At 40.6% G+C, this 13,669-nt stretch overlaps 2 protein-coding genes across 2 annotated transcripts in view; one reads left to right on the forward strand and one right to left on the reverse strand.

Annotated features, from left to right (window-relative positions):
* Nucleotides 1–1,387: 1,387 nt before the first annotated feature.
* On the forward strand, nucleotides 1,388–7,746 carry clul1 (clusterin-like 1 (retinal)). The gene is made up of 9 exons (XM_039816457.1): nucleotides 1,388–1,518; nucleotides 2,947–3,086; nucleotides 3,454–3,602; nucleotides 3,691–3,861; nucleotides 4,973–5,411; nucleotides 6,158–6,280; nucleotides 6,487–6,701; nucleotides 7,054–7,232; nucleotides 7,506–7,746. Exons 2-9 carry the CDS (start codon nucleotides 2,984–2,986, stop codon nucleotides 7,519–7,521), a joined length of 1,395 nt encoding a protein of 464 aa, XP_039672391.1. The 5' UTR covers nucleotides 1,388–1,518; nucleotides 2,947–2,983; the 3' UTR covers nucleotides 7,522–7,746.
* A 273-nt stretch (nucleotides 7,747–8,019) lies between these two features.
* yes1 (YES proto-oncogene 1, Src family tyrosine kinase) overlaps nucleotides 8,020–13,669 on the reverse strand; it is a 28,699-nt gene continuing 23,049 nt past the window's right edge. Inside the window, exons 10-12 of the mRNA XM_039816450.1 lie at nucleotides 13,411–13,564; nucleotides 12,322–12,453; nucleotides 8,020–9,999 (exon numbers count right to left, since the gene is read on the reverse strand). Of these exons, the coding sequence (XP_039672384.1) occupies nucleotides 9,791–9,999; nucleotides 12,322–12,453; nucleotides 13,411–13,564 (495 nt within the window). The 3' untranslated portion in view covers nucleotides 8,020–9,790. The remainder of the gene's footprint in view (nucleotides 10,000–12,321; nucleotides 12,454–13,410; nucleotides 13,565–13,669) is intronic.

The raw sequence follows: 13,669 nt of genomic DNA on the forward strand, positions 1-13,669 counted from the left end.
TGTTGGTTCCCAGCCGTTAACCGTTTCATCCATTATACCTCAGGTTTCTGTGTAACAGTTTAGCGCCTGCACCTGTTTATCTCTTTAGTTTAGGGCTCCATGCTTTGATCAGTACCACAAAACTTTACACAAGACCACATCGTGAGCCGGTTATATAGACCTGCTGCTTCACCTTGAAGTTTATAAATCACTCAAAAAATTCAAAATTGCACTTTTAGAGATGAGCGAACATCAGATTAACAAAAAATAGATTTCTCCTGAATCAATTCCTAAAGTTTTTTGGGGATTTCACCTTTATTGCCCAATGATTGCGTGCATGCAGCCTCAGACCTTTTTATTGTCAACTGTTTTACGTTTAGGTCAGCTACAGGAGAACATGGGAAAAATGTTTCTCCCTGTAGTGTTATAGGAACCAGGTGTTGAAGGTGTCAGCAAGGCTGCAGAATGAGCTGAAACGCTGGCTGTTTTTGATTATTATCCAGCGAGGACCCTATTTTCTGGGTCAAAGCATGCAAAGAGGGCACATTTTTGAGGTAGATGGGGCACCAGTGAAGATATGGGGACAGAGGAACCCTTTCACCCCTCACATTCCAGAAGTGGAGATGCTAAACAGCTTGCTATTAAGAGGAATGTTTCCTTATACTAAAAATAATCTGGATTCACATCTGGGTATAGATCTAAAAATAGCTGGTGGTAATTTATACATGACAGACTAACGTTACCAATCACAAATATGGGTTGGTTGCATACTTACAGGATTAGAGAATTACTACAAGGTTCACCATAATAATTCCACACTGACAAATTCTCTATCTATCAAATACGAGAAATCCTATGCGTGTGCGTGTGTGTGTTGCATCAAGGATTTCCCACTGCGGGATAATTTAAGAGCTGATGTCAGTGCACCCAAAGGGCCCTGCCCACCACAGTTTATAGACATATTAATATAACTATTTGTGTGTATCATGAACATTTCCAATACATTTTTGCACAAAGTAAACAGCTCTTTTTACCAGGTTTAATCAATAGTAGCTAATTTTACTTAAAACAAATATATTGAGTCTTTTATTCATCTTTAACAGAAATATATTTGGCAGAAATCGTAACTGTTATGAAAGACAGTATGACAAATATCTAATTTATTTCCCTCCTCTGGTATACAATTGAACCTTTCTGTATTTTAATCAAATGATAATAAGTGTAGAGAGAGGTTATTGGCTTCTGTACTGGTTTTGTGTGACATGTTACCACATATCAAATCAAGAATGTTTCCTAGTGTGAACAGTAGCCTATGTCTGACATAAGTAAGCAATCTCTTGCGCAAAACAAACCTCTGTGGCAGCATGTTAATGCTGGATTAACGGGCATCGACATCATGCAAAGACTGTAATGGGATGAAGCTCAAGTGGAAAGAGCACAAATAGACCTGGTCAGGTCAATATAAACTTCACGCCTACTGTCCACACAGAGCTCTTTGTTTATACCTGCCAGTGGAGAAGCACCTTCAGTCATCTACTGGTAAGTTTATACTGTATGTTGTGATGGTCACTTTAGGCCCTTTTATTGGATTTAAATTGAGTTGAATTGAATATTGTATTAGTATCAGGATATATTCTTAGGATAAGGTGTTATAATAGTGAATATTAGTTTGATAAATTCATGTTTTATCATTTGAACTGCTCTTTATGTTTCCTTGCTACTTTAAAGTGATACTTTGGATTAAGATTATGATGTCTACTGTAACATCAGTCTCATCAATTTGTGCCCCTTTACATTTATTTATAATATACATTTATGTATCCATTATATGTGCCCGTTAGAAACAACAGCTAGATATGCTGTGAGTAGGCGATAATAGAGCTGATTGTACCAGCAGCTTAAACCCATCCAGTACATCCCCATTTACTGTAAATCCTTGCTGGATGCCAACTTGTGTAACTCCTTGTGTGGCTGAACTGGGGCAGGTGAGTTTCGCTTGTTTACTGGTTACCAAATTAACATGAAAACACAATATGATATCAGCTTTTGTGACATGATGGAGCCTCAGCTCCTGACACAGCAGATGGTCCAGACATAAACACAGCTTGCCAAGTTTTAGTGAGCCCTATGATGTATCTAATGCCTCTCACCCCCTGCTGTTGACCTCTTAATGGTAACGCTTAAAGTACAAAACAAGAGCAAGGCTGTTATCAGTCAGTCTAATAAATAACAGAGTCCACTGAAGAAGGAAAGAAAGGAATCCTAGTTTTCTCAGTCTTTGTAAGCGGTTTTGGTGTTTAGCAATATGTCAATTGTCACTTTTTTATAATGTCTTTGTATAAAGGGAATAATATAAACTTCCTATAAATGCTCTGGTTACACAATTGTATATTCATGCAAAACCCAATAACCAAAGTTTAAAAAAAGAAAGAGAAATCCTTTAAAGTATTTGTGTAGTTCAAATTGTGCAGCAAAGCATTTCAAAGAATAAGATGTAGTATGACATAGGACTGTAACATAATCTGTAACTACGTACTCTAGCTGCCTAAATATTCTCTCATATTCAACACCCTTAAGCCACAGAAGCCTGTTTAAAAATTCAAAATCTGATTTGATTTTTTGTATGTAGCTACTGCACATAGACTATTGAAGGTTTTGTTGAAACACATCTTTTGTAGTCTAACCAACTAAAATGAACAGTCCCTGCTCCAGTTATTATCTAACATCTAAGTATTAGGAACATACGACTGTAGTTTTTTTAAGTCCAGACAGATGTGTAGCACCGCCAAGTGGCAGACCTACTTATGACCATGTACAGTAGGATTGTTGATGTTCAATCATGCTCAGGCTCAAATCCTATTAGCTTCCTGGATCAGATTAGCTAGCACCTGTTGGTTTTCTTTCCATATTGAAATAAGGTAAATGTGTTCTGTACCTGTCATAACCTCACCTGTCGTGTCCTTTCAGACTGAGTTTTTTACCTTCTAAGACACTGAGCTCAAGAATGAAGCTTCTGCTCGGTTTGGTTGTTCTGGTGGTGACGCTGGGGGTCCTTTACTCTGCCCCAGAGGATCAACCCAGAGGCGTCTCGGAGGACACCTTAAAACGTGAGTCAGCACCATGGTCAGCACAGATCAATCGAAATTTATCTTTATTTTACTTGAATTATTTTTAAGCAAACGTGTGATGTCTTGCACCAGAATTTGATCAGCAGTCCCACAGCAAAACAAGTCTCTGTTGGAGTTTATTTATGAAACATACAGTAAATACAGTGGCATACAAACACTCATTTCGTAGACTTTTTTTCTTTTCTTTTTTTTTTTACAGCTGTTTGGATTGTTTCATTTAATATGTTTTGGATGTCCAGTGCCATATAAATCACACTGCAGTAATTTTTGAAGAGTCAATCGGTTTTCCAGTTTTGTCTGTGAATTAAGTATTCATCTCACCCAGGTTCTTTTCTCCTTCTCCCAGAGCTATCGCTGAATGGCGAGAAACTGGTGGATGAGGAGGTGCGGAGAGCTCTGTACGGGGTGAAGCAGATGAGGGAGGTGATGTGGAGGAACGAGCAGAAGCACGGACACCTCATGAAGTCGCTCCGACACAGCAGTGACAAGAAGAAGGTAAGACCAACGTTAACCTTTCCTATGAAAGAAAGGCGGACAGAAAGAAAAGCAAGCAAATGGAAAATGCTTCCCTGTCTGCCATCAGGGGGCAGACCAACTGGCTAAGGAGGTGACCGAGAAGCTGGAGGAGGCAGAGGAGCAGTGTAAAGACTCCCTGCAGTCGGAGTGGGAGGAGTGCAGCCCCTGTCTGAAGGATGCATGCAAATCCTTCTACACCTCCACCTGCCGCAGGGGATTTGGCGCTTTCCATGCCAAGGTATGAAAACTACAGCGCTGACTTTCTTACTCTAACTTTCAAACATTGGAACAACATTGCCAAAAATAACAAAAGTGTAGGCCTATGGTCCCTCAGTTGAAACATGACCTTTTTTGGAATCAAATCGGTTGGCTTAGTTGGTCGTCTCGCGGTCTATTTCAGGCAAACACTACATCAACACATAAGATGAAGGAACATGTGTTAATGACTGAAATGACCTGTATGCATTTGTAATGAAAAAAAGACAGTAGCACAATTAATGATTAAATATGGCTGCACATATGTAAATATAAATGTGCCACAACATTTTCTTTTGCAATCATCATTTTCCTTTAGACCAGTTCCCAAACTTTTTTTTCCTTGTGGCTCCTTAAAATGTCTTATTTGATCCCTAGTCACGTCTATTGGTTGTGAACACTTCAACTAAACACGGACTGTTTCATTTGCCTCACAGTATATTTCGTTTGAATAGTTTTGGAGGTCTGAAGAGGAAGAACTATTTAACAAGAAAAGTAAAAAAAAATAATTTAAAAAAAGTTTAAATAATTGTGTGTTGCAGAATTGTATTCTTCTTATGTTGATCCCCAGTAATCATCTTGGTTAGTAGCCCCATTCTTAAACAATAGTTAAAGGTCCCATGGCATGAAAATTTCACTTTATGAGGTTTACATTAATTTAATTAATATTAATATGTGTTCCCCCAGCCTGCCTTTGGTCCCCCAGTGGCTAGAAATGGTGATAGGTGTAAACCGAGCCCTGGGTATCCTGCTCTGCCTTTGAGAAAATGAAAGCTCAGATGGGCCGATCTGGAATCTTGCTCCTTATGAGATCATAAGGAAGAGAGACATCGTGGCTTTCAAACAAGCAAAGTGGCAGTTGGTCAAGGCCACCCCCCCCCCCCTCTCCTCCTCAATAGCTACAGACACAGAAATGGCACATCCTAAGGAAAGCTCATTGTGGGACTGGCTCTAGTGGCTGTAATTCTGCACCAAGGCTGAATTTCGTGAAAGAGACTTCAGATACAGTATTAGGGGACCACTGAGGTCTATATAAAAGCATCCAAAGAGCACATGGGACCTTTAAATAAACTCCATTACCTTTCACACTGTAGGTGGAGAACTTCTTCCGCAGAGTGTCCAGGCGCTTTGGCCCCCGTGAGCCTCGCATGGATGCAGAGGACATCCTGGTGAATCAGGGCCCTGACCAAACCGCCACTGAGATTGACCGCATCGAGGATTCCTTCAACCGTCTGACCAGCAGGGTGGGCTTGCTGGTGAACCGCAGCGTCGCCCTAGTCTCCAGGATGAGCAGCAGACTGGACAAAGTCCTCCAGAGGGCCTTTCTGAACGACAGCGACATCCTGACGGAGGAGACCACCGCTGATCCCTACGACCCCAGCCGGGACTCAGGCTTCCTGCAGGGGGTGGGACTGGAGGATGTGCTGGACTCCTTCTTCGACTTTGGCAAGAGTGTGGTGGAGGAGTTTGGAGCTGTGGTGACCCAGGTGTTTGATGACATCCACGAGGCAGTAGAGGAAGAGAAGAAGAAAGGTAGTGTGGGGCAGCAGTAAGTTGGTGCCAGTGAGACCAAAAACAGCTGAAAAATACTACAACTATTGTTTTCTCGAGACTGTCCTCCCCTGAAAAACGCTCGCATAGGTCGTTTAACCGGAAGTGAAGTAACGTCTGATTTTAAACCAAACCACAACGTTTTTCTAAACTCAACTAAGTAGTTTTGGATGCCGAAACCTTACCAAACTGTGACCGTATTACGTGTTTAAAACCGCGTTCTCCGGTTTAGATGAGGACGGAAAACGCTCCTGTTTGTCGTTTTAGAGGGTAGGAATCTCTACATTAATGGTAGGAATAAACCTTTATGGTCGTATGATTTGGAGGACTTTGGTTGGATTTCTCAGGTTGTATGTGTGAATTTATAATATCAGCAGCTGCCATGATTGGGTGGAATGAAAACCTGCAAAGTATTTGGCTTCAGCGGCACATAGTGGTGAACTGCTAAGTCATAGCAACTGTAATAGATAGATAGCCTTTATTAGACTCATGGTCCATTTAGAGTAATGTAATGTCATGTAATCTTAAAAACAGTTACAAGTTAAGACATATTGCACCAAAACCAGAGTTTAGATGCAGTGACTTTTCATATTTGAAAGGTATGTTTACAGAGAAGCCATTTGTTGCTTTTCACTAATACTTTAGATGTAACAATAAACATCTTAACACAACGCCAATCAACAAAAAACACTAATATAATTGTTAAAACACTTTTCTCTTTGGTGTAGGGAGGGACATTTTCCCCCGTTTCCTGCAAAACAGGAAGTTGTGCCGAGACCTTCGCAAACAGACCTCAGAGTGCTGGCAGCTGCAGAACCAGTGTGAAGCCTGCCAGGGGGCCTTGCTCACAGGTGAAGCACCACCACCACCCTCACAGTTTGTGTTTACCTCAGCTGACATCATACACTAGCTCATCTGACTGCTCCTCCTCCTCCTCCTCCTCCTCCTCCTGTCTCCTCCTCCTCCTCCTCCTCCTCCTCCTCCTCCTCCTCCTGTCTCCTCCTGTCTCCTCCTCCTCCTGTCTCCTCCTGTCTCCTCCTCCTCCTCCTGTCTCCAGAGTGCCCCAGTGTCCGGGAGCTGCATGTCGAGCTGGATGAGGTTTCCCAGCTGCTGGATGTGTCCAAAGAGCAGTTTGACGAGATCTTGTCTATTGTCCAGCAGCACACTGATGAAACGGTCAACTGGCTTAGCAACATGGCATCCGAGTTCAACTGGGTGGCTCCGGCTGTGAGCAACAGCAGCTCTCCTGAAAACATCTTCCGAATCACCATGGTGAGGCGGAGTGAAGGAAGGAAATGAATGAAAATGCAGATTAACAGCGTGCATGATTAGGACAGGGAGAGAAAAAAAGTCTTCAGGGGGTAATTATTGACATTTAATACATTTTTAAAAGGATATGTTCACATTTTTCAACTCTGTCCGTGATGAATGAATCAAACTTGGGAACCTTTACACATTACAAATATAAAATCCTTAAAATATAAAATAAACAAACAAAGGCCAAGTGGAGAGGAACATATGTTTTAGATAGGTGAGGGTAATTTTAGTCAATATTCAATAATGGAGATTGACATTGGTTGGTGAAAAATAAATAAAAATAAAGATGACTTTTTCCGCTCTGCAGGTGGCGCCAAAGAGCCAGGACGAACAGAATGACTCTGTGACTGAGACCAAGGTGGAGGTACACATCCTGAACTCTCCCCCACTTCTCCTCTCTGTTCCTGGGGCGATGCAGCTGCAGGACCCAGCCTTCATCCAGTACGTGGCCCAGGAGGCTCTGAACAAGTACAAGGAGATGGTCAGGTGAGAATAATGAATTTCCTCCATTGTACCACCATGCACTCCTGCTATCTGTGTTGAATTTCACCAGAGACAGCTGTCACCCATCACCTCTTTCCAATTACTTCTGTCCTACTGAAAATGTTCTTAAAAAAATAAGTCCTATTCTGTCATTAGACACTGAGCTTCAAGGAACTGTGTGCTTTATTTCTTCTAAATTTTGGTTGCAATGTTTTATTCTTACATTTACTGTTATATAACCATTCTGACATGAATGTATTCTCACTTTTGTTACAGGTATGAGGATGAGTAGAACTATGGTGTCTCCTTTTCTAAACTTCTACCAGCACTTTCTTTGTGAACAGAACTAGATTGTGTTCCTGTATCGTAGGACTAATCTTGTTAAAATGTAAATACACTACAATTTAACCATGTCAATCATTACGACGTATTGAATGTAAAAAGAAGAAAATGTATCGTACCTGTTGTCAAATGTTGTACTTAAATTAAAACAAATAAATTACAATGCGTGACTTAATTTAAAAAAAGTGAAACTCAGATAGGTTTCACAAGAGGAGCCGAGTGATTTGTACAGGTCTGGTCTCTCATTGGCAGACTATCTCCACAGCGCTGTGTAAATGTCTCACTGAGCTTCTGTTGATTAATGTGCATTGTCCTAATCAAAATAAACAAATCCTAAATCTTAAATGGCTGAGTTGTCCGAGACGGGAACCACGAAACTTGGGACGTCTCAGGTCTGAGTCTGAATGAGGATCAATGTCGCTTGTCAAAAACAAGAGAGCTAAAGGAACCCTTTTGATTAAAACTTTATTTTTTCTGTACAAAAATCATTAGTTATCATTAGTTATCAATCAGTAATTTCATTATCATCTCCCCACTACATCAAGTCCCATCTTTAGGACTAAACACATATTAGGTTCTTGTGATTGATGCACAGAAAGAAATACACAAAAAACATTCACATCTTTGTCCAATCCTTAAGCTTACTCCTTATTGAATGACAACAAGATGATGCCTTTCCCATCACATACCGCCGGACAGACAGTGGAAGTACCTCTAAGAACTTGTTATTGGACTTTTAGATTCTCAACATCTATAAAAGCACCAAAGCCCTGACCTGACCACAGTGTGTGCAAGGAGTTTGTTTTGTCTGGTTCTACTTCCTTCACTCCAGAAGTGATCCATCATCTCTACAACTGGGAATTAAAGTAAGAAAACCATAAAGCTTGACACAGGCAAATACTATTTGAGACTTTCTGTTCCATAGAAACATCACTGGTTGACTGCATAGTTGAATTTACAAATTTAAAAGACTTGTTTTGTGTTGTTGGCTTTGGATTAAACTTTCCGCCCAGTAGACCGGGAACTAAGGACATTGAAGGCATGTTATGTCGTTATGTTTGGTGGGATTTTACTGAGAAGAACAGAAAGTAATATAGCTGCATGTATGATTTACATGATGACGTGAATTTAATAGATCTAACACATTCCTGGACCATCTATCATGCGATAATTCACCTACTGTGATGTAGACTGTAGATGTGTGCAACATAAGGAGAAATATGTTAAGTCTTTTACAGCAAAAAGAAATGTGCACCAAACAAAAGACAAGATGCTAATTTTAGACAGAAATGAACTCAAACTTACTTACATTTCACAGCTGAAATGTTCATTTCAAAACATTTATAAAATGTTAAACAGGAAAAGTGTTCTCGCACTTGTATATTATCAAAACACGTCTTTATGATTTCAAGTCCCCGTTTAAAAAAATAAAATAAAATTGACAGCATAATAAAATCGACGTGATTTGCCATTCAAGTGACCGTGTTAAATCTAATTCGTAGGATCTCTAACGCGGTCTTCCCATGTTCTCATTCATCCCCCTGATCACACGTGCTAAAAATACATCTTTTTGCACATACTGTATGTACACTGCTTTGATCTCCCAGTACATTCTTTCATCCATAAAGTACAAACCTTTTCATTTACTTCACCTCACGCCTCGATCAAAGCTTTACAGACGCGGCACATACTTGACAATTCAACCACAGTTGTTGGTCACATCAAAAACATAACCTATCAACCTACATATTCAAACCAAACTCATGAACACACAAAAGCTCTTGACTCCAGTATCAAAGCACTGTGTTGTAGAATAAAATGAAAAAAGGGGGGGAAATTGGAGGAGAGAGGGGAAATGTATCATTTAAAAAAGTAAAAAAAAAAAAGAAATAGCCATTGATTTGATCTGTTGTAGCCAGTCCATGTGGATTATTCTGATTAGCAGGGTTCCCCGAGCTTAACGTACCAGCACCAATCTGCACAGTTGGACACTTTCCCAAACATTGAGTCTCCGGGTACGCAAGGGACAACCCTCTACTTCAGAAAACATTTTCTTCTTGCACATACAGATATACCGCAGTGGCTGTGGACTAGTTTGCATCTTTCTCTGCAGCCTCATCAAGGCTTTTCCCTGTGTTGAAGTTCTTGGTTGCCCCAAGCTTGGCTCTCCTCTGATGTACCTCTGTACGACGCCAGAGTTTGCCCCCAAATCCACCAGACTAGAGGTTGTCTCCTGGCTGGTACTGTGGCTCTGTGGCTGTAAAGTAGTCTTCCAAAAAGGACTGGATGTATTCAAAGGTCGGCCTTTCGTCTGGCTCCTTCTTCCAGCAGTGCCTCATCATCTCATGAAGGGACTCGGGGCAGCCCTGGGGGCAGGGCATGCGGTAACCGCGTTCTACCTGCTCAAGTACCTCTCGATTTACCATACCTGGAAAAAGAAAAAAAAACACACAAAGAAATATGGTGTGAATGGACAAAATGCACTGCATTTGTATAGCGTATATTTAGATTTGTTCTTGTTTCATTTCTTTTGTTCATTTCTTAGATAATCATGTCAATGTGACTATGTCCTCGTGAGAACCTATGACAAGTGGATTTTTCTAAAGTTTTCCCGGCCAAGGATAATGGTGCAAGTTTGGATTAGGAAACAACCCAGCTTGCAGCCTGAAGCAGTAGTAAATCTTAGCATCATGCAGCTGACAGCAAGAGAAAATGCCCACGCAAACCACTGCGTAGAAGAAAAAAAAACAAAAACACCCTAGGTGAAACATGGGTCATTATTTCCCATAATACTTGTAGTCAATATCAAGATTAAAACTCATACAGGGCAAAAACATTGTTAGTATTTTGTAGAAATAAAATGCAAGTTGTTCCAGTGATCTCTGGCTAAAATACTCTAAGAGATCACATACGACAAGATTCTGCAAAAGTCAGACAGTGCTGCTTCATCTTCTGGCCTTCCCGTGCCCTACCAGAGCACCAGAGCTGTGGATTCCTTCCCAAAAGAGGAAGACCGTGATCCTGAACCCTTTGACACAGCGTTAAAAACAGCTCCACGGGGGAGCTGAACTGCAGCTAAAAGAGGTTATGACACAGAGTCAGTGGTATGGTCACAACCGCATCCTCCGCCTCCCCACTCCATCACCCCCCCCTCCATCTCTCGGTGGGAGAGCGGGGATCAGATTATCTCACACTTGGGGAGAGGAAAGGCCCAGAGCGACTGCTGAGACCAGGATATGGTGGCGGTGGTATGTCGGATGCTGAGGTGTTTGCGTGATTTATGTCTTGGATCGCAAAGCCTTAGCTCTAATAACATGCCTGTCATATCTGAGTGACTGTATGCATCTATAAATACACACACAGACCAAGGTTATTATAGTTTTTCATTTGTCATTAGTTTTTATATTTTTATTTCGTTTTGACTTTTTGTTTAAAGCGGGTTTGCTAGTTTAGTTTATTTTTTTTGAGAATGTTTAGTTTTAGTGTTTTCGTCATGCTGCCTGGCCCTGTACCCATACATCCATGCCCTGTAACATTACCGGGGTTAGCTTCTGTTTCGGGCAAAGGGGGCTTTGCGTTCTCCTTTACCTTGTTAAGGTAAGCTAGGTTAGCCTCTTTGTACGCACTTCTCAAATGTACTTTCAAATTCGTGGGATTTTTCCTTTTAAAACATTGTCCACATATTTTACCGCCATGATGCCAGGTGAGGGGCATGGACTATGTTGTATTCAATTTGACATGGAATGTCGGAATTTCTGGGTTCCCAGTCGGAAACTATAATAAAATATAAAACAGGTATATGGTTGGAAGTGTAAACTCTGAAAGATATGTTATTTGCTCTACGAAAGACATTGACAAAGACGAAAACTAAGGACATTTACATGATTATTTTATTTTAGTTAGTTTTGCAAACAGTTTTAGTTTGTTATCGTTTTTTTTTGTAATTTGTAAATCTTTTCAATTTTTATTTCAGTTTACGACAATGTTTTTTCCCACCTAGCTTTTGTTCGTTTTCAGACTAAATAAGAAAAAAAAAGCCCATGCTTGGTACGTGGTCTTGGTATACCTGCCTCATACTGCTTCTACAAGAGCATAGAAATAGAGCTCCCCAAAAAGACTGCAGCATAGCGGGACAAGAGCCACAAATGTCTGGTGAGTCATACAAAAATTTTAAGAAGGGAAAAGAGGGGGTTCAGCCTCCACGATTTGCAGCTCTGCAGTGAATAATTAGACCGAACGGTTTGCACTGGAACCAAGAGGGCCACGGGAGCCAGATGGACCTTTACAAGAGATGGTGGTTAAGTCTGCCATATGGCACGCTCTGTAATCAGTGCCAGTGGAACCCTGTGTCAACCCCAGACACACTGCAGTACTGCTCTCAACCAGCAGGGGTCAGAAATGAGGTGGCAGACGACAGGAAGAGGGATATCATATATAAGAGTAAGTGGTACTTTCCCATGCACTGATAAGTCATTAGACATCTGCCGTTGACTCATATCAGCTATATATAGTAATGTATTCTGATCTACATGTGTGAGAAAATACTATTAAAAGCTTTAGATGATGATGATGAGTAGCATATCAGAATTATCCTGAGGCAAAAACTTGAAAACATGAGCAACAAGATGATGAGGAACTTTAAAACCAGAAAACGATAGCCTCCAAAGTTAAAATGAAAAAGGCACAAAAGGAAGGAAGACATAAAAACACATTTCTGACAAGCACATATCTGTGTAGCTCTTATCGTTACCTGGGTATGGTACTCTGCCCTTGGTCACCAGTTCAGTCAGTAGTATACCAAACGACCAGACGTCTGATTTTATAGTGAAGCGGCCGTACAGAGCAGCTTCAGGGGCCGTCCACTTGATGGGAAATTTAGCTCCTGGAAAAAGGAAAGAAAGAGTCAAGCAGGAGGAATAGGCTTTGAAATGATCGATATGACTCGGGCTAAACCATTATTTTCATTTTTGATCTTCTGGCTATTTTCTCAATTAATAGTTTGGTCTTTAAAATAATGAAAAAGCAGCAAATCCTCACATTTGATTTCTGAAAACAGAGAACGTTTGGTATTTTTGTTTAATGAAAAGACCAAAATAATTAACCAATTATTGATGATGAATCTTCTGATGATTGACTAATTGATTAATCAATAAATGAGTAAAGCACTGTGGCCTAAATAGACAGAATATATAATAAAATAAATGTGTCTTACACTTCAGTTCAAGTATGTATCAAATGTTAAATCATTGTCATTATTGATTAATCTGCTGATTCTCGTTTTGATTAATCAAATCAATAGTTTTGGTCTACAAAAGGTCAGTAAATAGTAAGAAAATAGCAATTTCTACATGACATGAAATATTTAAATAAGCCAACACTTCACAAGTCAAAGATATTCCGTTTTTTTATTACATAAGATAAAGATTAATAAGTGAGAAAATGGAACAAGAGAATATTTGGCATTTCTGCTTGAAAAAAGTTGAACAGTTTCAGCTATAAAACCAGTGTTGTAGTCATGGTAACAGATAAATTGAAGGTCCAGAGTAGGTGTTAAGGGTTTAGAATGAATTTTTAGTCTATTTATAGCCAATTCAAGTTCTCACAAATGCAGACACAAGTGTGTCTAGTTGTTAACACACACACACACACACACACACACACACACACACACACACACACACACACACACACACACACACACACACACACACACACACACACACACACACACACACACACACACACACACACACACACACACACACACACACACACACACACACACACACACACACACACACACACACACACACACACACACACACACACACACCCCTACCTTGTCGGGCAGTGTACTCGTTGTCCTCAATGAGCCGAGCCAGGCCAAAGTCGGCGATCTTACACACCAAGTTATCAGCCACCAGGATGTTGGCAGCTCTCAGGTCCCTGTGGATGTAGTTCATCCTCTCAATGAAGGCCATGCCATCTGCGATCTGGGACGGGATTGTACAGACAGACAGACAGAGAGGAAGGAGGGAGCAACAAAGAGAAAAATTGCATCAGTATGCAACCAAAGCAAACAGTCAATGAGAATTTTG

Source organism: Perca fluviatilis, chromosome 11 (assembly GCF_010015445.1).
Source record: "Perca fluviatilis chromosome 11, GENO_Pfluv_1.0, whole genome shotgun sequence".
Taxonomy (NCBI): domain Eukaryota; kingdom Metazoa; phylum Chordata; class Actinopteri; order Perciformes; family Percidae; genus Perca; species Perca fluviatilis.

Excerpts from the sequence above, each read along its gene's own strand:
- clul1 (XM_039816457.1), top strand. The coding sequence starts at position 2,984 with ATGAAGCTTCTGCTCGGTTTGGTTGTTCTGGTGGTGACGCTGGGGGTC. Across the intron at positions 3,862-4,972 it reads TTGGCGCTTTCCATGCCAAG|GTGGAGAACTTCTTCCGCAG; the intron begins GTATGAAAACTA and ends TTCACACTGTAG. Across the intron at positions 5,412-6,157 it reads AGAGGAAGAGAAGAAGAAAG|GGAGGGACATTTTCCCCCGT; the intron begins GTAGTGTGGGGC and ends TCTTTGGTGTAG.